General features: G+C 42.9%; 1 protein-coding gene across 4 annotated transcripts in view; it reads left to right on the forward strand.

Annotated features, from left to right (window-relative positions):
- The window catches only part of LOC125463506 (myosin-10), a 156,919-nt gene that overhangs the window by 112,017 nt on the left and 22,497 nt on the right, over positions 1 to 22,405 (forward strand). For all 4 annotated transcript variants that reach the window (XM_048554815.2, XM_048554818.2, XM_048554819.2 and 1 more), the window contains 13 exons: positions 1,172 to 1,280; positions 1,597 to 1,728; positions 2,424 to 2,630; positions 3,244 to 3,381; positions 5,619 to 5,742; positions 7,979 to 8,150; positions 14,465 to 14,677; positions 14,928 to 15,072; positions 15,536 to 15,742; positions 16,555 to 16,659; positions 17,231 to 17,383; positions 18,761 to 19,009; positions 21,352 to 21,564. In XM_048554815.2, the coding sequence (XP_048410772.1) occupies positions 1,172 to 1,280; positions 1,597 to 1,728; positions 2,424 to 2,630; positions 3,244 to 3,381; positions 5,619 to 5,742; positions 7,979 to 8,150; positions 14,465 to 14,677; positions 14,928 to 15,072; positions 15,536 to 15,742; positions 16,555 to 16,659; positions 17,231 to 17,383; positions 18,761 to 19,009; positions 21,352 to 21,564 (2,167 nt within the window). The remainder of the gene's footprint in view (positions 1 to 1,171; positions 1,281 to 1,596; positions 1,729 to 2,423; positions 2,631 to 3,243; positions 3,382 to 5,618; positions 5,743 to 7,978; positions 8,151 to 14,464; positions 14,678 to 14,927; positions 15,073 to 15,535; positions 15,743 to 16,554; positions 16,660 to 17,230; positions 17,384 to 18,760; positions 19,010 to 21,351; positions 21,565 to 22,405) is intronic.

A 22,405-nucleotide genomic window follows, 5' to 3' on the forward strand; every position in this document is an offset into this window, starting at 1 on the left:
CTTATCCCATAGATGGTCAGTCATGTAATGTGCTAGAATACTTTGATTCAAGATGCAGGTAATTTTGGATCATCTATTTAATGCATATTGTCTAGACCTGCCATTCTGAATTGAGTGTACTCGACTGTTTTTCCTATCACACGGAGCGAGATGCTTTGGCTAGACCTTTCATCAAGATGAGAATGTGATGGATCATCTCCAGTTGGAGATGGCTCAAGTATTTGCAGCCTTGTCTTTGCCATATGACAGGCTCTAACTTTATCGAAGATGTTGCTGGAGCTTCCTACTCTTCTTTCCTCCTTCCATCATAATTGATGTTGCAGACTGCAGCGTTCTCACTTGTTCTTTGTTGGGTTCCTTGGTTCAGTCAGTGATTTCCAGTGTGTTGCATTCTTATGGTCCTGGTCACTGTTTGTCACACCCAGGTGGAGTGTCTGGTGTGTACTGTGTTCCTGAACCACACGATGATGGGCATTGAATCCATCCCCCCCCCCCACCCAACCAACCAACTCAGTGTAGTGTGCTGTGCCCTTGCTATCATTTATGTTGCTTCCACTGGTGTTCAACTTGTACAGGTTCATCAGCCAAGTAAGAGAGGGTAGTTCGTTTTCAGTAGGTTTCCTTGTCCACACTGGTGCTTACTTACTGGTTTAACAAACTTGTACACTAGTACAGTGTGGAGGACTCCCAGACCACATTCATGGCTTCATGCCTCAGCGTCACTACTTCTAGCGGGTGTCCTGCCAGCGTTGCAGAACATGGCCATAAATTTCTGACTGTTGCTCAAACAATCTGTGGGACAGCTCTTCCAATTTTGACATGGTTATTGATAACATTTGCTGGGTGCACTGTATGCTGTAACTACTTTATTACAGGTGTATGCCTATGTGGATGTCATGAATAATCAACTGACGTTTGATTGGTATTGAGGTCCCTCGTGGCTCTCTTTCTAGTCCAGTTCTCTTTTTGCCAGCAACTTGTCTGATTATTAACCTCTAACCTCGCTGAGGCCGTCTGACTCTGACAAGGACTTGGTTGCAGTTAACTCCCAAGGCTGCTTTACTTGTCGCAAACCATTGAAGGCCCAGGGATAATATAATCTGGTATGAAAGAACACTGGCTCACTGAGTTCTAAATTTAGGTCTCCTTGATTTTTGTTTTTATTTTCCAGAGCATTTTCGAGGAAACAGCAGCAGCTGAGTGCACTGAAAGTTCTACAGAGGAACTGTGCTGCTTATCTGAAACTCAGACACTGGCAATGGTGGCGGCTTTTCACCAAGGTTGGAGTTGCTGCTTATTGTTTCCACAAGCAAGACCAAAATGCAGGCAAAATTAGGAGATGTTAAGATTTTGATGTGTTAATGTCTGCTAATTTAGTTTTTTTCTGAATTTTGTTACGTCAAGTCTTCTATCTTCCTATCCATTCTGAATAATTTTCTGGGATAGTTGGTCAGTTTTAAGTGGTGACTTCAGTTTTGAGGGGGGAGGAAAGGCTAGTGTTAGTGGTTTTGTTGTAAGATATCAAATCACAAATATGAGCAAAGCCATCTTTTACCTTTTCTTCAAATTGTTCTTGAAATTTTCTTTGCTTGCTAGGTTAAACCATTGCTTCAAGTTACTCGCCAGGAGGAGGAATTGCTATCCAAAGAGGATGAGTTGACAAAGGTGAAAGAGAAACATGTGAAGGTGGAAGCAGACCTTACTGCTATGGCAAGAAAGCATCAACAGGTTTGCGGATAATTAAACTCTGCATGTCTAATCTGTAGTTTCATGGCTAATCTGGTAAAACGTAATATGACCTAAATATGAGTTGTTTTTTGTCTTGCCAGTAGCAACCACATCTTTTTGAAACAGTGCTTCTTGGCTGTAGAATCCAGTTCAGCAGCTAATTTTATTAGATTGTTAAACTATTCCCCATATCTCTACTAACATCTCTGAGCCACAGCCATTTGGCCATCAAAAATAGCCATCTTTGGCATTGGAATCATTTTAGTTGGAGAGATAAGTTCTATTGAAGAATATAGTTAGAAACTACTTTACATTGAGGAAATGAAATAAAGTTGTGGAAGAAGGTGAAATGTGTAAATTTTTGGAGATCAAAGGGAATACTTAAACTTGACCACACTCTCTCTATTCTGGACAAATCTCAGTGGATTTATTTGTATTGCATCAGCCACTAATATAATATGAAGCTGCTTGAATGTTTATGGCAATTTTAGTCCTGTTAATAAAGTGCTGATTTAGGACTAACCTTTTTGTTAAAAGTGCTGTCTGTGGTTAGGCGCTGATATTTGTGGGTCTATTACTTGTTGGGGGTGTGGGGGAAGATTCCAATGTAGAACTTTACTCATTTGCATCACCCGTCTGGTGACAAGGTAAAAGTTTTTATTTCTTGGGCAGCTAAATGTGATTCTTCTTTGTAGCTAATTGAAGAGAAGAATATCCTGGCAGAGCAGCTACAAGCTGAGACCGAGCTTTTTGCAGAAGCTGAGGAAATGCGAGCACGTCTGGCTAATAAAAAGCAAGAACTGGAAGAAATCTTGCATGATTTGGAAGCAAGAGTAGAGGAAGAGGAGGAAAGGAACCAGCAGATGCAGAATGAGAAAAAGAAAATGCAGCAACACATTCAGGTGTGTGCATTTGGCAGATACAGTAACATTTTGGAGGTGCAATGCAAGATGCTGCAGTTAATGCTGGGATCAAGTTTCCTTCCAGGCTAGATCAAAATGAAAGGTGGCTCATCTATCAGGCTGCTAATATGGAATACATTTGTGTGATTTCAGTACAGTAAAGTAATAATGGAAATAAATTGGCAATTTTGGTCATTGGAGGTAACTTACCCCTCATAGCTTAGGAGCATGGTTGTATGTTACTGAAAATGTACAGTATTCGACTGGATTTCCAAAATAGGATTGGTGTCATTCACGTAAGCAAGTATTTTTTAAAAAGTCTGTGATTTCATAGTTCTCTTTCCCTCCTATGAATGCCCTCTCTATCAACCACTACCCCTTCACCCATGTTTTTTCCCTTCCTTCTGCTTGCCTGTCTGAGTGCTTGAATCCCTGAATTCTTCACACAAACTGTCTTATCGTTCTGAAATGCATTCATTATTTCACAATAATTCCATCATGCAAAGATTTGACTGTGGATTTGTGTATTGTGTATGATTGTTGGTTTGTATTGGTTGCCAAAGTGAGAAATCAACCATGGGTCTAAATCTGCAGTAATTCTACACCCTGCCAGGATCTGGAAGAGCAACTTGATGAAGAGGAAGGAGCTCGGCAGAAACTTCAGCTCGAGAAAGTAACAGCAGAAGCTAAAATTAAGAAAATGGAGGAGGATGTCTTGCTGCTCGAAGACCAGAATTCAAAGTTAGCCAAAGTGAGTTGTCATGTATGATTAGAATTGCAAAATACGATTTTTTTTGAAATATGTAGCAACTGTCAAAATTTTCTATTGTCAGAAATTCAAATTGTTAATATCAAAGATCATTGCTGCGAGTACAATTTTTTTTTTTGGTTAGCAACTATACCCATTTTAAATTTTTGCACAAATGCTCAGGCAGATGAGTTGCAGAGTTTTTGGTTTATATTTTCCAGGTCATTGTCTAGGGCGTCCCTTTCCCTTTCACTATTCATTATTCCTTTCAGTATAACGTCTTCAAAATAAAGGGGATTTGTCCACTGAAAATCATCAGCAACTCTGAGGGTCAATGAAATTCCTTTTCAAAAGGATGTTTGTAAAAATTGGATGTAGTTCAGATAATTAAAGTATAATCTCCCTTTGGATCTTTAGCATAACTGACCAAGGCTGTCACCTGAAGGATACTGATTTTATTCCATCTTGATTTTGAATTAGAGAAAGCAAGATTAGTGGGAATGGTAGCATTGATTGTTAATGGAGTACTATTGCAAATCCCTGTCTGACTTGGAGAATTGGCAGGCCATCCTTGCTGCCCAGTTAAAGGGTGTATGACTACTATTACTTTCCAGGTACCCAGGGCCAGTGGAAGCCTGTCCGCGCTTTTGCTGTGCAAGCCCCATGTCAGTCTGAACCCAGCAAGATCCTGGTTGTAGCACAGTTGTGTACGCGTAACTACATCCACTTGACCTACCTTCAGCACCAGCATTGGCCACTCTTCATATTGGAGCTTCATGTCTATAGAACTACTAGTCTCTAATTGGCCTGCAACTCCAAGCTGGAATTTTCTTCCATCGATACCCTGGAGGAAGACCTCTTGGGTTAATTTTTCAGCCAATAGACCTTTTTAGTTAAACTGTGTGGACAAACTGGATATGCAAATGTATGTAATCCAGTACTGGAGACTGTAATCATGGATTTGCTCTACCATTCAAGTATACACTCTTAAAAGAACATTGCGTTATTTTATATACAAACAAATGTCTGTCAAAAGTAGTGCAGATACTGGTGTTCACTGTAAGGCAGACCTTTCCTAAGACAGGGAAAATCATTCCTCTGGTAAACAAAAGGGAATGCATATTCTAATGATGGGAACTGCAGATGCTGGAGAATCCAAGATAACAAAATGTGAGGCTGGATGAACACAGCAGGCCAAGTAGCATCTCAAGAGCACAAAAGCTGACGTTTCGGGCCTAGACCCTTCAGAGGGTCTAGGCCTGAAACATCAGCTTTTGTGCTCCTGAGATGCTGCTTGGCCTGCTGTGTTCATCCAGCTTCACACTGTTATCAAAGCATATTCTAAAATTTTTTTGAACACTTTTTTTTTCAAATATTTGAAGTTTAGTCAAATGTAAAATCTACGAATTAAGCTTATTCCTGGTGTCTACCATGGTGCACCAACCAATGCTTCACTTTTCAACAACAGTCAACAGTTGTCTTCCATTCCTTATCAATATTAATAGAAACTGGAATAAACTGACGAGTGAACAATGGAACCTCCCAAATATTATACCAGAGGTTATTTATGACTTTTTTAACCTCTTTGTATCATAGGTTGCACAGGGCTGTTCAAGTTAGTTACTGCATACTTTTTGCACTGTCTTGCAAATAAGAATAAATAAAAGTTGTTGTGAAAATTTCAGCAGACAACAAAATGACTATCATCTCATGTCTTGTACTTCAAATGACCATTTTAATACTACAGTCTTCTGGTCTTTCTATTAACCTTGTTGTAAGCCTGTACTTGGTGTGTTTGTAGAATTGGAAAATTGACAAAACAAATCCCAAAGACACTGTTTCAGATAACTATCAAAGTATGTCAATAATCTTGAACTCTCTCACACACTTGCCCCACATTTGTCATTAAAAATCATCTGATTCATTCTTCTCTTCCATGAGAAAATAATTTGCCATTCTTTCTAGGTGTGGCTTATGTGAATCCAGATTGACTCTTAACTACCCTCTGGAACAATGTAAAATCACTTCTTCTTCATTCAAGTGCCATTAGCTGACCTTAATGATGACCCCTTCATTCAATTAATGAATTCATTAAGAAACTGCTGTGGATAGTTTTTCCTATTCCATTCAAACTGTTTTCAATTTGAAGTAATTGGAAATGCAGCTGGTTTTGGGCATGCAGAAATCGATTTTTAGAATTCAGTACCTGCTTTATTCAAAATGGGTTTTTTTCAAAACAGGAGAAAAAGCTGTTTGAAGACCGGATTTCTGAGTTTACTTCTCAACTGGCAGAAGAGGAGGAAAAAGCAAAGAATTTGAGTAAAGTGAAGAACAAGCAGGAAATGATGATTACAGATTTAGAAGGTGAGGAGACCTTGGTGGGGTAAGTGAGTGCCACCAAAAATTCTGTATTCCCCACTGAATTATATTTAGTCAATGTCATTATACTGCAGTTGATTAATTCATCCTGGGATAAGCTTGATGCTGGGCCATAAAAAGATTCATTTCTTAAACAATGATCAGAAATGCTAACCTAAAATGCAACCGAGTTGATCAATTGTAAAGGTGAAAAAATTAAGGATTTCCAACTATTTGGTGCTCATTTTAGTATTTTCAGTTCCCTCCAGGCGATGCCCTCAGTGGAAATGTTAGATGGGGACTGGGCATTGGAAGAGGAAGAACCTCTGAGATTAATTCACTCATCTCATTCCAAGGACATTAGCTCCCCAGGGTAGTTTTGAGGCCCCATCAACCTGAGCTGCTTTGTTCATGACCGTTTCCTCCTTCATATACTCCTTTCTTTTATACACTCATGGGATGCTGGGTCTGCGTTTAATGCCCTTCCACAGTTGCCATTTTGAAGCAGGAGGTGAGCTGCTGCCTTGATGTGCTGGAGTCCATGGTCTATAGGTAGACCCACAATGCCTTTAGGGAAGGAATTCAGGATTTTGACCTAACAACACTGGAAGGTAGCAATGGTCGTGAGTTTGGAAGGTACTTTTTAAGGAATCTTGGTGAGTTTCCGCAGTGCAACTTGTAGATGGTACCCACTGCTGCTGCTGAGTGTCATTAGTGGAGGAATGTTTCTGGATGTGGTGCTCATGAAATGGCCTACTGTGCCTTGGATAGTGTCATGCTTTGAGTATTGTTGTAGCTGTACTCCTCCAGGCCGGAGGAACGTGGCAGTCATCAGAAAATGTTGAGGAACATTTTGACTCCTAGGATACTGAAGCAGTCTGTCCGTGTGCGGCAAGACCTTGATGCCTAGACTTGTGGTATAAATGATGCTTGCCATTTTATCAGCTGAAGTGCCAGTGATTAACCATCTCTGACAATGAGAATCTGACCATTGCCTCATGGTATTCACTGGCATTACAATCACTGAATCTCCTATGATCAATTCCTTGAGGGTTCCCATTGAACAGAAACTATTGATACAGCTAGTACAGTTCAGAAAAGCAGGTCAGAGGCTAGGAATCCAGCAGGGAATAACTCCTTTTGTAACTCCCCAAAGCCTGGCCACCATCTAAGCAGAAGTCAGGAGTGTGATGGAATACTCCTGCCTTATCTGGATGAGTTTAGCTCCAACAACACTTAGAGCTTGACACCATCCAGGAGAAGATGGTCCAGTGATTTAGCCCATCCACCATCTGCAACATTGATTTCCCCTTACTGATACATAACAGCAATGTACCATCTGCAAGATATCTTGCAGTAATTTAGCAATGCTGCTTTTGACAAAATCTGGCAAGCCCACAGCCTTCACCACCTAGAAGGATAACAGCAGCTGATTCTTGGGAACAGCACCACCTGCCAGTTCCCCTCTGAGTCACTTGCCATCCTAACCGTGGAATTATATCATCATTCCTCAGTGTCACTGGGACAAAATCCTGGAACTGCTTCCCAAACACAATTCCACATCCCTGCACCAAAACACTGCTGCAGTTTAAGAAGGCAGCTCACCATGACAATTTCTGGGACAGGTTAAGGAAGGATGGGCAGTGAATGCTAGTCTAGTTGAGTGACATCCATGTGCCAAAATGATGGCTTAAAAATTGGTTTATATTTAGGACTGGAAGTCTTTTCAGTCTTCGGTGACGTTTTTTTAGATTTTTTTTCCCGTCATACTCGCTTTGTCAATGTGGTTCCAGGGCCAGTATCAATCTTTTTGTACAAGGGGCTAACCTTTTAGTTTGAATGTTGGCAGCTTATTGATTGGGCCATCATTATCAAAATTGCATTTGTTATGAAGCAAGTATTCTTGTGCGCTCTTTACAGTAAGCATTGTCTGCTAGTAATCAAGTGAGAATTATGCCACATCCATCTGTATTTTCCGCTTTTGGCTTTCTCCTCCCCACTTCCATTTTTGCTTTTGCTGCCCCCCCCCCCCCCCCCCCCCCCCAGTTTGTTACTTCTCTCCCTGCCTCCATGTTATCATCTAAAGCTGCTTGTGTTTATGAAAGCTAAAATTGTATTCTCTAACTGGTTTCACTTGCAGTTTCTTTTAGATAGCAGAAGTTTTGATTTTTAGGATTCATAATTAGAGTATGAAATATCGTAGAAATACTTTCCTAGCCATTTGTGTAATTATTTCATGCAGAGCGTTTGAAGAAGGAAGAGAAAACCCGACAAGAGCTGGAAAAATCCAAGAGGAAATTAGACGGTGAAACTACAGATCTGCAAGATCAAATAGCTGAGCTACAGCAACAGATAGAGGAGCTGAAGATTCAGCTTGCAAAGAAAGAGGAGGAGCTACAGGCTGCCCTTGCCAGGTCTGAGGCTTTTTTAAAAAAAAAAATCATCTACCGACAAGCTTGTTCTAATACTGGGGGAAAATAAATTTGTGACTCTAGTTTTATCAACACTCGAGCTTTGAAGGTGTTTTTAACATTTAGATCAAACTTTATAAAAGGTGCAAACCTAGGAATAGTAGATCCAAACGAACTGAGGATGTTGTGGTACGTTCACAAATCGTTCCTTCTGTACCTATTCATGTTTAGTCACACTGGCTTGTGGCATCAATAAGTGTGAAGCTGGAAAAGCACACCAGTTCAGAGAGCATTTTGAGGAGCAAGAAAGTCAACCTTTGGCTGAAACTCCCCTTCAGGACTGCGGAGGAGCAGGGGAGCCCAGGAATAAAGGGAAGTGGTGGGGTTGAGGAAGAATAGGTGGGATGGGCGTAGGTGGATGGAGGCGGGACGGTTTTTGTGTTGGTTAGTGGGAAGGGTGGGAGTGGATAGATGAGTCCGGAAGATGGACAGGGTGGGAGTGGAGAGATTTTTGAAGCTGGTGAAGTCAATTGGAATAGTAAGCTCCCAAGGTGAAATATCAAGTGGTTGTTTGGCCACACTCTGACAGTAGAGGAGGCCAAGGATCGACATTCCACCAGGGGAACGGGAACAGGAATGGGAATTGGAGTGGGAGTTAGTGGATGGCAAGCAGAACCTCCGGTTTGTTGGGCACATGCAGAGCACAGGTGCTGTGCGAACGGTTCCCAAAGTCTGCATTTGGTCTCTCTGATTGATAGAGAGGAGACCACATCAGGAGCAACAGGTACAGTAGATGAGGTTCAATGAAGCACAGGTGAATTTCTACCGGATTTGGAAGGATTGTATGGTGTCTTGGACAGAGGTGAGTATGGAGGTGTAAGGGTAGGTGTAGCACCTCAGTGGTTGCAGGGAAGGGTACCGGGTGCATTAGCCAGGTTGGTGGGGAGTGTGGAGCTAATGAGGCAGTCAAGGAGTGAATGATATGTGTGGAAAATGGGCAGGGTGAGGAGGAATAATGGGAACTGTAGATGCTGGAGAATTCCAAGATAATAAAATGAGGCTGGATGAGCACAGCAGGCCAAGCAGCGTCTCAGGAGCACAAAAGCTGACGTTTCAGGCCTAGACCCTTCATCGGAGAGGGAACTGGAATAAATAGGAAGAGGGGGAGGTGGACCGAAGATGGAGAGTAAAGATGATAGGTGGAGAGAGTATAGGGAGGGGATAGGTCAGTCCAGGGAAGACGGACAGGTCAAGGAGGTGGGATGAGGTTAGTCGGTAGATGGGGGTGTGGCTTGGGGTAGGAGGAAGGAATGGGTGAGAGGAAGAACCGGTTAGGGAGGCAGAGACGGGTTGGACTGGTTTTGGGATGCAGTGGGTGGGGGGGGAGGGAGGGGGGGAAGAGCTGGGCCGGTTGTGTGGTGCAGTGGGGGGAGGGGACGAACTGGGCTGGTTTAGGGATGCAGTAGGGGAAGGGGAGATTTTGAAACTGGTGAAGTCCACATTGATACCATATGGCTGCAGGGTTCCCAGGCAGAATGAGTTGCTGTTCCTGCAACCTTCGGGTGGCATCATTGTGGCACTGCAGGAGGCCCATGATGGACATGTCATCTAAAGAATGGGAGGGGGAGTGGAAATGGTTTGCGACTGGGAGGTGCAGTTGTTTGTTGTGAACTGAGCAGAGGTGTTCTGCAAAGCGGTCTCCAAGCCTCTGCTTGGTTTCCCCCGATGTAGAGGAAGCCACACTGGGTACAGTGGATGCAGTATACCACATTGGCAGATGTGCAGGTGAACCTCTGCTTAATGTGGAATGTCATCTTGGGGCCTGGGATAGGGGTGAGGGGGGAGGTATGGGGGCAAGTGTAGCATTTCCTGCGGTTGCAGGGGAAGGTGCTGGGTGTGGTGGGGTTGGAGGGCAGTGTGGAGCGAACAAGGGAGTCACGGAGAGAGTGGTCTCTCTGGAAAGCAGACAGGGGTGGGGATGGAAAAATGTCTTGGGTGGTGGGGTTGGATTGTAAATGGCGGAAGTGTCGGAGGATGATGCGTTGTATCCGGAGGTTGGTGGGGTGGTGTGTGAGAACGAGGGGGATCCTATTTGGGCGGTTGTGGCGGGGGCGGGGTGTGAGGGATGTGTTTCCGGAAATGCGGGAGACGCGGTCAAGGGCATTCTTGATCACTGTGGGTGGAAAATTGCGGTCCTTGAAGAACTTGGACATCTGGGATGTGCGGGAGTGGAATGTCTTATCGTGGGAGCAGATGCGGTGGAGGCGGAGGAATTGGGAATAGGGGATGGAATTTGTGCAGGAGGGTGGGTGGGAGGAGGTGTATTCTAGGTTGCTGTGGGCTTGAAATGGACATCAGTTTCTAGCTGGCTACCTGAGCTGGAGACTGAGAGGTCCAGGAAGGTGAGGGATGTGCTGGAGATGGCCCAGGTGAACTGAAGGTTGGGGTGGAAGGTGTTGAAGTGGATGAACTGTTCAAGCTCCTCTGGGGAGCAAGAGGCGGCGCCGATACAGTCATCAATGTACCGGAGGAAGAGGTGGGGTTTGGGGCCTGTGTAGGTGTGGAAGAGGGACTGTTCCACGTAATCTACAGAGAGGCAGGCATAGCTGGGGCCCATGCGGGTGCCCATGGCCACCCCCTTAGTCTGTAGTAAGTGGGAGGCGTCCAAAGAGAAGTTGTTGAGGGTGAGGACGAGTTCAGCTAGGCGGATGAGGGTGTCGGTGGAGGGGGACTGGTCGGGCCTGCCGGACAGGAAGAAGCGGAGGTCCTTGAGGCCATCTGCATGCGGAATGCAGGTGTTTAGGGACTGGACGTCCATGGTGAAGATGAGGTGTTGGGGGCCAGGGAATTGGAAGTCCTGGAGGAGGTGGAGGGCGTGGGTTGTGTCACGGACGTAGGTGGGGAGTTCCTGGACCACAGGGGAGAAGATGGAGTCCAGATAGTTGGAGATGTGTTCGGTGGGGCAGGAGCAGGCTGAGACGATGGGTTGACCATGGCAGGCAGGTTTGTGGATTTTGGGAAGGAGATAGAAACGGGCCGTGCGGGGTTGGGGAACAATGAGGTTGGAGGCTGTGGGTGGGAGGTCCCCTGAGGTGATGAGGTCATGAATGGTGTTGGAGATGATGGTTTGGTGCTCGGGTGTGGGGTCATGATCGAGGAGGTGGTAGGAGGTGGTGTCGGAGAGTTGGCGTCTGGCCTCGGCGATGTAGAGGTCAGTGCGCCATACTACCACTGCGCCACCCTTGTCTGTGGGTTTGATGGTGAGGGTGGGGTTGGAGCAGAGGGCTGCATGTTCTGCGGGGGAGAGGTTGGAGTGGGTGAGAGGGGTGGAGAGGTTGAGGCGGTTAATGTCTCGACGGCAGTTGGAGATGAAGAGGTCGAGGGGAGGGTAGGAGGCCTGGGGGTGGTGTCCAGGAGGAGGACTTGTGTTTGAAGTGGATGAAGGGGTCAGTGGAGGGAGGGTTAGGCTCCCGGTTGAAGAAGTAGGCGTGAAGGTGAAGACGGTGGAAAAACTGCTCTATGTCCAATCGTGACTGGTATTCGTTGATGTGTGGTTGTAGGGGGAGGAGGGAAATATCTTTTTGTTGGGGCCTGATTGTACAGATGTAAATGTCAGGGGATGATGTGTTGCAGTTGGAAGTTGGGGTGGTGTGTGAGGACCGGGGGGACTCTATCCTTATTGTCGGGGGAGATGTGGTTGAGGGCATCCTTAATAACGGGAAGGGAAACTACAGCCCCTAAAGTAGGAGGATATCTGGGAATTTCTAGAGTAGAATGCCTCATCTTGGGAGCAGATGTGGCAGAGGTAGAGAAATGGGACATACATGGAGTGTATGGAGTACAGGATGGCATTTTTTTGCAGGATGCTGGGTGAGAGGAGGTGTCGTCGAGGTTAGGAGTCTGGGTTTGAAATGGATGTCAGTAATGAGTCCGTTACTGGAAATGGAGAGGTCCGGGTGAATTTTGGGGGCACGATTGGATATGTTGGTGAAGTTCGTGAACTATTTGAGTTCCCCATGGGTGCGTGAGGCAGCACTGATACAGTCAGTGCACTGAAGGAAGAGGTGAGAGATAGTATCAGTCTAAGAGGGACTGTTCCAAGAATCCTACATAGGCAGGCATAGCTCGGGCCCATGTCTGTGCCATGGTCACCCTTTGATTTTCCTACTTCATATGATCCAAAGGAAAAATTGAGGGTGAGGACCAGTTCTGCCAAGCGAATGTGCTGGAGGAGGGATACTGGTTGGACCGATGGGAGAGAAAGAAGCAGAGAGCCTTTAGGCCATCGTTGTGGGGGATACAAGTGCAGAGGGATTGAAATTCTGTGGTGGAGATGTGTTTGGGGCCACAGGGGGTGGTTCATGAACACCTCCACTTTGCATGCACCAAACAACCCAACCTTCCGGTTGTCATCCACTTTTTAATTCTCTGCCTCCCACACCCCTGGTGACATGTCCATCTTTGGCTAGCTCCACTGTCAGTGACACCAAATGTAAACTGGATATTTTACCTGATGTTTTGCCTTGGGACCTAACGGTCTAATGGCCTGAATATTGATTTTACCAGCTTCAAAATCTGTCACCTCCAGCAACAAACCCCCCCCCCCCCCCCCGCCAAAAAAACCTGTCCATCTTCCTACAGGCCTATCTGCCCCACCTTTCCTCCTGACTAACTGCAATAACCCTCTACCTGCATCCACCTATCTCCATCTCATCTACTGTTCCCTGACTGCTCCCCCTCTATTTTTACTTCAGGGCTCTCCTCCCCCTCCCTAGTCCTGACAAAGGGCTTCGGCCCAAAACGCTGACTTCCCTGCTCCTTGGATGCTGTCTGACCTGTGCTTTTCCAGTTCCATGTTTATTGACTCTAGCTTAAATTGAGAACACAAACTACTCAAATTTGGGTCAGTCATTTGCATGATAGCATGAGGAATTGATGGAGTTAGTGACATAAACTATTTCTGTTGGCTTGTAATTCCGAGGTGACATAACCTAAAAAGCTAGAGCCAGGTCCTTCAGGAATGTCAATAAGCAATACTTCTACACATAAGTTGTAGATGTTTTATACACTGTTTTCCCGAATGGCTAACACAAGCCATTGTTAATGTTATGTTTAGAAGAATTGTTGCGAGTCAAAGACTAGTCTATGAAAGTGGATTGCTGGAGGTACAAGCTCAAGGAACAAATTGTCAGACTCTGCTCCCATTTGGGAGCATACTTTCTCATGTTTGCATTGCATTGTTCTAAAATCGGGTTTTATTGTGAAACATGACTCAATCAGTTGATTATAGTCCATAGATTGAAAGTGACTTGTTGAGCTTTGGCCCCAATAACTGCATATTAGTTGTGACTTTTAGGAAGTGGGGAGGGTTGGGGAGCATTTAGGGGGGTGGTTTGAGGAGTGGGGGAAGTTTCAAGAAAAGGGAAGGGAAAGCAAGCAAGAAGTAACGTGCAGAATGGAGTCCTTTGGTCCTGCTCCATTCTTCAATAAGGTCTTGCTAATATTTGTTTCAATTTCACACTCCATTTCTACCTTTTAAAGTTTTTGATTCCTGGACTAATCAGAATCATTTACCACTGCCTTAAAAGCTTAGAATGACCCCAGTACTTCTGTCTTCTGATCCAGAGTTCCCAGAATCAGTTCATTTCAAAAAGCTCCACTTTTTAAAAATATAAAACTTCTGCAGCTAACTGGAAGCAGAACTCTCTGGTAAATTGATTAAAACAAGTGATAAGTGTGACACTTGAGGCCACAAAGACTGGTATTTGAGAAGTTTGTACGTATTTTTAATTACTTAGATGTCTACAGCCAATCCATATGCACACTCCACAGTTTTAAATCGAGCAGGAAAAGAGGCACTGTGCTACGGCAAGGGGTGTTAGTTTGTTAATTTCAGTGAGCCCCTTAAAAAGCAAATCATAAACTACCAAAACATTAATTTTTAGGTATCATTGCTAAAATATGCATGTTAGTGGTTGCTATCTGTTCCTAATATGCTGAGTATTTAAATACTCTTTTTTTTGTAAATCAAAAAATCTGTCATGAAATGAAAATGTTCTCACAGCCATTTCCATGTCAAGCTTTTCATGAACTTTGGAAGAATATTCCACTTCATTTTGTACTATGGAAACTTTGTTTTTAAACTGTGTACAATTGTTTGCTCCATGATGATTGAATCTGTGTAGTGGTGTTTTCAATTCTTTGAAATCATGGCCTGCTGGTGCTGGCACTTGACTTAAAATATTTACCTGCATGAACTCTGAATTTGCAAGCCACAACTATATAATGTCATATTCTTCAATCTGTCACTTTTTCAGAGGAGACGAAGAAAGTGCTCAGAAGAATAATGCTCTAAAGCTAATCCGGGAACTGCAGGTCCAGATTTCAGAGTTACAGGAAGATCTGGAATCTGAGAAGGGTGCCCGAAACAAAGCTGACAAGCAGAAGAGAGACTTGAGTGAGGAGTTGGAAGCTTTGAAGACTGAACTTGAGGATACCTTGGATACCACAGCAGCCCAACAAGAACTAAGGTGAAACCAGCTTTGAACTAAAGGAGTGAATGTGAAACTTCCTTGGTTGAACAAAATTTGGTATTAAATCAAATTTTGTTACACTACTCACTTTTTGTTTTCAATTTCATTTTACATGTGCAATTTAACAAGGTGCTGGTACATTCTCCAGATTTTTGAGATCAATAGAAATGTGCTTTGAAATTGATAACTTACAAAGTGACTCAGCATTTTTAGAAAAAAGTCTCATTTAAGTATCCTCTTAATTAAGGAACAAACGTGAACAGGAGGTAGCTGAGCTGAAGAAGGCAATTGAAGAGGAGACCAAGGCCCATGAAGTTCAAATCCAGGACATCCGCCAGAGACACAGCACTGCCCTTGAGGAGGTCTCCGAACAGCTTGAACAAGCCAAGAGAGTCAGTAGCCTGAGCCTTTTTTGAAAATTGATTTTAGAATTTGTATCATAACACTGAAACCAGCTGTGCAAGGAAAAGCCCACTGAAATGGGCCATTTTGCTCATGCAACTAAGCATTTGATTTGGATTTAAAATGGCAGACATGGGAATTTGTAGAGAGAGACGTGGCCAAATTTACAGAATTGTTTTTTGTTTTCCGGATCAGTAACCAGTTGTCAAAAAGTAGTAGGTATCAAGAATTTGACTAATGAAAGGCCAGTCTTAAGCTAAGAAAGAGTGATACAAAATGATTTTCGGAGGTCTCTAGTATAATTTGTTGAATAAACCTTTTTACCCTGTCCTGCAGTGAGTTGCTTTATTTAACCTGGGCCGCTAATAGTTTCAGCAAACTTTTATACTTGGATGCGTATTCACACATGTAGTTAACTATTGACAATTCTTCTGGTTCCTCTACTCTAAACAGCACAAAGCCAACTTAGAAAAGAGCAAACAGAGCTTGGAAAATGACAACAAAGAGTTGGCCAGCGAAGTGAAGAGCTTGCAACATGTGAAAGCTGAATCTGAACATAAAAGGAAGAAACTTGAAGCTCATCTACAAGAGTTTCAGGTCAAGTTTGCAGAAAGTGAAAAGGCAAAGTCTGAATTTGCTGATAAAACGCACAAGCTTCAGGTAAGAGTTAATGGTACATTTAAAGAACGCTCAAATTTGTACCATTGGAAAACAAATGAGAATTTTCTTTGCTTTGCTTTGGAACATGTAAAGTGCTTATTACTTAGGACCACTTCTGTAGCTATGTGTATTTTGACAGTGCTTATGAATAAGTTGTTTGGTTTTTTCTTGATTTTTCAATTTTTATCTACTCTTGTGAATAGTAGTCCACCTGATCTTTTTGATTGACAATCCTCCTAAATGCAACTCCACCAATTTTTGGTGGTTGCTTCTCAACTTGATGTAGAATAGTTAAAAGATAAAGTTGGATATAGATTGCAGATTTGGGCTGAGAAATGGCAGGTGGCATTTCACCTGGATACATGCAAGGTGATGCATTTTGGAAGATCAAATTCGGGTGCAAATTGTACAATAAATGGCAGAATGCTTAGGAGTATTGACATACAGGGGAATCTGGGCGTACAGATCCCTGAAAGTGGCAACACAGATGGATAAGCTGATCAAGCCGCCATACAGCATGCTTGCCATCATCAGTCAGGACATTGTTTGTAAATGTTGGCAAGTTGTTACAGATATATAAAAACTTTAGTTTGGCCATATTTGGAAAATTACATGCAGTTCTGGTCACCACGCTCCCAGAAGGATATGTAATCAAGATGGTAATAGAAAGTACTACTAGTGCACCAACATTCCTTGAAACAGAAATAAGATTAACATAGATGATGATAATAATAATAATAACTTTGAAGATCTAATGCAGATTTTATAGCAAAGATTTAGAGTCTGAAATTCACCTCCTCCATTCTTCTTAGAATGAATTGGACAATGTCTCTGGGCTTCTTGAAGAAGCTGAGAAAAAAGCAATTAAACTGACCAAAGACACTGCCAGTTTGGAATCGGCACTTCAAGATACGCAGGTATGTGAATTCACTAGAATGAACCATTTTAACAAAGCACAGTATTTTTAAGCTATGCTTTGGTTAGGAGGGGAAGAAATGGATCAGTTCATGCATGGGTATTGCCTGAGGAAGGGCTGAACTTGAGCTAAACAATTGTTTCCCTTTCCTTGGCTAAAGTGACTTGATTACGTCCATTGGTCAAAGCCTAATTCTAGTGTCTATTTAAGTTTAGAGCCTGTTGAGAAAATAAAGCCTTTTTTTCTGGCTTTACCACTTATGGGTTAGTGATGTGTTCTCCTGTCAAGGCTGGTACTTGCAGGCTCAGTGAGATCTGCATCTTGACATTGAAACATTTTATGGCTTTAAGAGATGAGGGAGATGTTAGCAAATGGTGTTTAAACCTCACGGATATTTTGGTTTTTAAATTACGTAACTATTCCACTTTATTTACCACAACATTAAAGGTTAGTTTTAGTCAGTGATTTACAGCATTTTACTTAATGTATCTTATTAATCCCAAGAAGTCACTATTTGTTTTAGTGACATGAGCCCCAAATATTTTTATTTAAATGTCAACTTTGATTGATAGGAATTGCTTCAGGAGGAGACACGGCAGAAATTGAATCTCAGCAGTCGCATACGACAATTGGAAGAAGAGAAGAACAGTCTCCAAGAACAACAGGAAGAAGAGGAAGAAGCAAAGAAGAACCTTGAGAAGCAGCTAGCTGCTCTGCAAATTCAGGTTTGTTGTTAGATTGTAGAGTTGCCGCTCCAGTTGTAATTATTGGGCCTGAATTTTTTTATTGTGGATGTCTAAATGTCTGACAATTGAATTCATATTTCAACTTCAATTGGATTGATTCAATCCAATACATTCCAATTACTTTAATTCTAATTACTATTTTAACCACAGAATTGCAATAATATTGAATGATACAGGCCAAACTTGCCAAATTCCGTAACTGATTTGCACAGTAACACACTGGTATCTGCTACGCAGATTGCTCAAAAACCATTATTTCAAGAGTTTAATATTTACATGATCAATGCTTTTGCATTCAGGCAAAGTAGCAAAAATGTAATGCTACCTAAAATTTTGGCAAAGATTCGTAGTTCGGGTTGTGAGTGAGGTTGTTGACTTGCTGAGCTGGCTTGTTCTTCAGATGTTTTGTCACTATGCTAGGTGACATCATCAGTGGAACCTCCTATGTAGTGATGTTCTTCTACTCTGCTTGGAATTTATACTGTCTGGTCTGTTATGGTGAGTAGTGCCAATCTGTATGGGTTTGTATGTGGGAGCATCTATACAAAACTCCTCACTATGAATGGATATCCCTCCAATTCATCTGCAAATGCTTACCAAACAGACGACAACAGGAGGAGGCAGTGCACCCTAACACATTAGCCACACTGCCCTGCATCAGGAACGTATTGAAACTGACAACAAGACTCCTGACCACTAGGAATCATGGTGGCCCAGAAGCCCACAGCCACTCTACAAACACTCAAAGATTAAAGACACCCCATTCCCGCAAAGTGCAGAACCAACGTGCTTTACAAAATACCATGCAGAGACTGCCACAAACATTACACCGGACAGACAGGAAGGAAAGTGGCCATCAGAGTACATGAGCATTAACTAGCAGCAATAGGGCATGATGAACTCTCCTTAATATCGGTACACTCAGACAATGAAGGCCATCAGTTTAACTGGGACAAGTTAACCATAGTATCCTAAGCCAAACATAGACGTGCCCAAGAATTCTGAGAGACGTGGGTTCTTCACCCATAATGCAATCAACAAACTGAATTGGACCCCATATACAAACCCATACAGATCAAAACCAGAAATGACACTACTCCACATAATGGACCAGATAGCATAAATTCCAAGTGGAGTAGAATAACACTGCTTCATCAGAGGCTTCACCGATGTCACCTAGCATGGTGACAAAACGTCTGAAAAACAAGCCAGCTCAGCGAGTAAGTCAGTAACCTCCTATTGTACCACCATTGTCAAATAATTTGACATGCCTGTGTAACACTCTACTTATTGCAATTTTCTTCCTTCGGTGGTGGTTGGCTTTGTAGTCAATTGCATTACTTGTTTGTAATTTAGCTGGTTGATGCAAAGAAGAAGGTGGATGAGGATGCGGGGACTATTGATGGCCTGGAGGAGGCTAAAAGAAAACTTCAGAAGGATGTGGAAGCCCTCAACCAACGCTTTGAGGAGAAATCAGTGGCCTATGATAAAATGGAGAAGACTAAGAATCGCCTTCAACAGGAACTGGATGATCTTTTGGTAGACCTGGACCATCAACGGCAAATAGTTTCCAACCTTGAGAAGAAACAGAAGAAATTTGATCAAGTACATCTCTTTTTACTACTTGATTTACTAAAGTACCAGCAAATGATTTTTAAAAATTACTCATGCAGAAATTCAAGCTTTATAACTGCTTAACAGCATTTATATTTGTTTCCAATGGCACTGAAGAGAACAATGTAGCCTTTTTGAATCTGTGCAAGTTCCTTCGTCTTCATTCTTAGAACATAGAACGTTACAGCACAGTACAGGCCCTTTGGCCCTCGATGTTGTGCCGACCTGTCATACCGATCTCAAGCCCGTCTAACCTACACTATTCCATGTACGTCCATATGCTTATCCAATGACGACTTAAATGTACCTAAAGTTGGCGAATCTACTACCGTTGCAGGCAAAGCGTTCCATTCCCTTACTACTCTGAGTAAAGAAACTACCTCTGACATCTGTCCTATATCTTTCACCCCTCAATTTAAAGCTATGCCCCCTCGTGCTCGCCGTCACCATCCTAGGAAAAAGGTTCTCCCTATCCACCCTATCTCTGATTTATTTTATATGTTTTAATTAAGTCACCTCTCCACCTTCTCTCTAATGAAAACAGTCTCAAGTCCCTCAGCCTTTCCTTGTAAGACCTTCCCTCCATACCAGGCAACATCCTACTAAATCTCCTCTGCACCCTTTCCAAAGCTTCCACATCCTTCTTATAATGCAGTGACCAGAACTGTACGCGATACTCCAAGTGCGGCTGCAGCATAACCTCTTGGATCCGGAACTCGATCCCTCTATTAATAAAAGCTAAAACACTGTCTGCCTTCTTGTCACCCAGGTTGACAGGGTTGTTAACTTTCAAGGATCTGTGTACATGGACACCGAGATCTCTCTGCTCATCTACACTACCAAGAATCTTACCATTAGCCCAGTACTTTGCCTTCCGGTTACTCCTACCAAAGTGCATCACCTCACTCTTGTCTGCATTAACCTCCATTTGCCACCTCTCAGCCCAGCTCTGCAGCTTATTTATGTCTCTCTGCAACCTACAGCATCCTTCGTCACTATCCACAACTCCACTGACCTTAGTGTCGTCTGCAAATTTACTAACCTATCCTTCTACACCCTCATCCAGGTCATTTTATAAAAATGACAAACAGCAGTGGACCCAACACCGACCCTTGCGGTACACCACTAGTAACTGGTCTCCGGGATGAACATTTCCCATCAACTACCATCCTGTGTCTCCTTTCAGCAAGCCAATTTCCGATCCAAACTGCTATATCTCCCACAATTCCAGTCCTCCGCATTTTGTACAATAGCCTTCTGTGGGGAACCTTATCGAATGCCTTGCTGAAATCCATCAACATCACATCAACCGGTTTACACTCATCTCCCTGTTTGGTCACCTTCTCAAAGAACTCTAAGTTTTGTGAGACACAACCTTCCCTTCACAAAACCGTGCTGACTATCCCTAATCAATTTACTCTTTTCTAGATGATAAATCCTATCCCTTATAACCTTTTCCAACACTTTACCAACAACTGAGGTAAGGCTCACTGGTCTATAATTACCAGGGTTGCCTCTACTCCCCTTCTTGAACAGGGGAACCACATTTGCTATCCTCCAGTCATCTGGCACTATTCCTGTAGACAATGACAAGTTAAAGATCAATGCCAAAGGCTAGGCAATCTCCTCCCTGGCTTCCCAGAGGATCCTAGGATAAATCCATCCAGCCCAGGGGACTTATCTATCTTCACCCTCTGTAGGATTTCTAATACCTCTTCCTTGTGAACCTCAATCCCACCTAGTCTAGTAGCCTGTATCTCTGTATTCTCCTTGACAACATTGTCATTTTCTGGAGTGAATACTGTTGAAAAATATTCATTTAGTGCTTCCCCTATCTCCTCTGACTCCACACACAACTTCCCACTACTATCCTTGATTGGCCCTAATCTTTCTTTTGTCATTCTTTTATTCCTTAAATACCTATAGAAAGCCTTAGGGTTTACCCTGATCCTATCCGCCAACAACTTCTCATGTCTCCTCCTGGCTCTCCTGAGCGCTCTCTTTAGGTCTTTCCTGGCTACCTCGTAGCCCTCAAGTGCCCTAACTGAGCCTTCACATCTCATCCTAACATAAGCCGCCGCCTTCCTCATAAACCATGACCAGAGATTCCACCTTCTTCGTAAATCTTGTGAAATTGCTGGATTGGTAAGTGAAATACATAATCCAATTTGAAATATCGTTCATAGAATTCTGAATTGAATTAATTAATGTGGATATTTTGAGGGCCAGCTTTCTGCAGTTTGGGGATTCATAGAATGATTACAGTATTGATGGCCTAACATGTCTGTGCTAGCTTGATCTTGGCTGGACATTAACTTTTTACTCTTTGTCAGATGCTGGCTGAGGAAAAGAGTGTTTCAGCTCGCTTTGCTGAGGAAAGAGACAGGGCTGAGGCTGAAGCCAGAGAAAAGGAGACGAAGACTCTATCGTTAACACGATCTCTTGATGAAGCTCTTGAAGCCAAAGAGGAGTTGGAAAGACAAAACAAGCAACTCCGTGCTGAAATGGAAGACCTAATGAGCTCCAAGGATGATGTGGGCAAGAATGTAAGTTGACTCTTCAAAATACTGTCTTCAATACTGTATGTGATATAACTTTTATTTAATCTAGTCTTGTTGTAATGGCTCAGATTAATGTGATTTAATTTATGCAAATGCCAATTCTGTCACTAAATATTTTAAAAGCTTTAAAGGACTCGGCAACCAGACGTAATTCAGGATGCCGTTCTTTCAACATAGTTGATGAGCAGCAACAACCTAATTGGCACAAATTATTATCGCCGAAATGCAATTCAGTCAGAAAGCTAATGAACTGAGCGAAAAATGGTTTTTCATTCATTCATGAATGTGGGCTTCACTGCCTGCCTACCACTTATTGTCAATCTCTGGTTGACCTTGAGAAGGAGACGGTGAGCTGCCACTTTGAACTGCTGCATTCCTAGACATGTAGGTATATATAGGAATATGAATTTTTATTTTCCAGAATGCACCTTGCCTGAATATGGAACACAGCTTCGCTAAGGGAGAAAGGAACTCCCTGGGAATATGAGCACACTTTGATTAAGCCTTCATGTATACTTAAAATACAAACTATAAAACTGTTTTCAAATTTTTAATAGTATGGAATTGCTTTGGTGTTGGATGCACAAAGATAAGATTTTCTGTTGTTTTGTGTACTTTCACTATTTATTTAATTGGGAAGGGTATTTTAGATGTTCTAGCCCTGTTTTAAACATTCATTGTGTTGATGTTGACTTGAAGACTAGTACAAATCAAATTTTCATTTTGCAATGATAAAGAATGTCCACTGCTGCTCGAGCAGTTGTGGCAAAGTGCTAGCATCTCTATCTCCAGGACCAGAAGGTTCATGCCCCACTACTCTGGAGGT

Source organism: Stegostoma tigrinum, chromosome 22 (genome assembly GCF_030684315.1).
Source record: "Stegostoma tigrinum isolate sSteTig4 chromosome 22, sSteTig4.hap1, whole genome shotgun sequence".
NCBI lineage: Eukaryota > Metazoa > Chordata > Chondrichthyes > Orectolobiformes > Stegostomatidae > Stegostoma > Stegostoma tigrinum.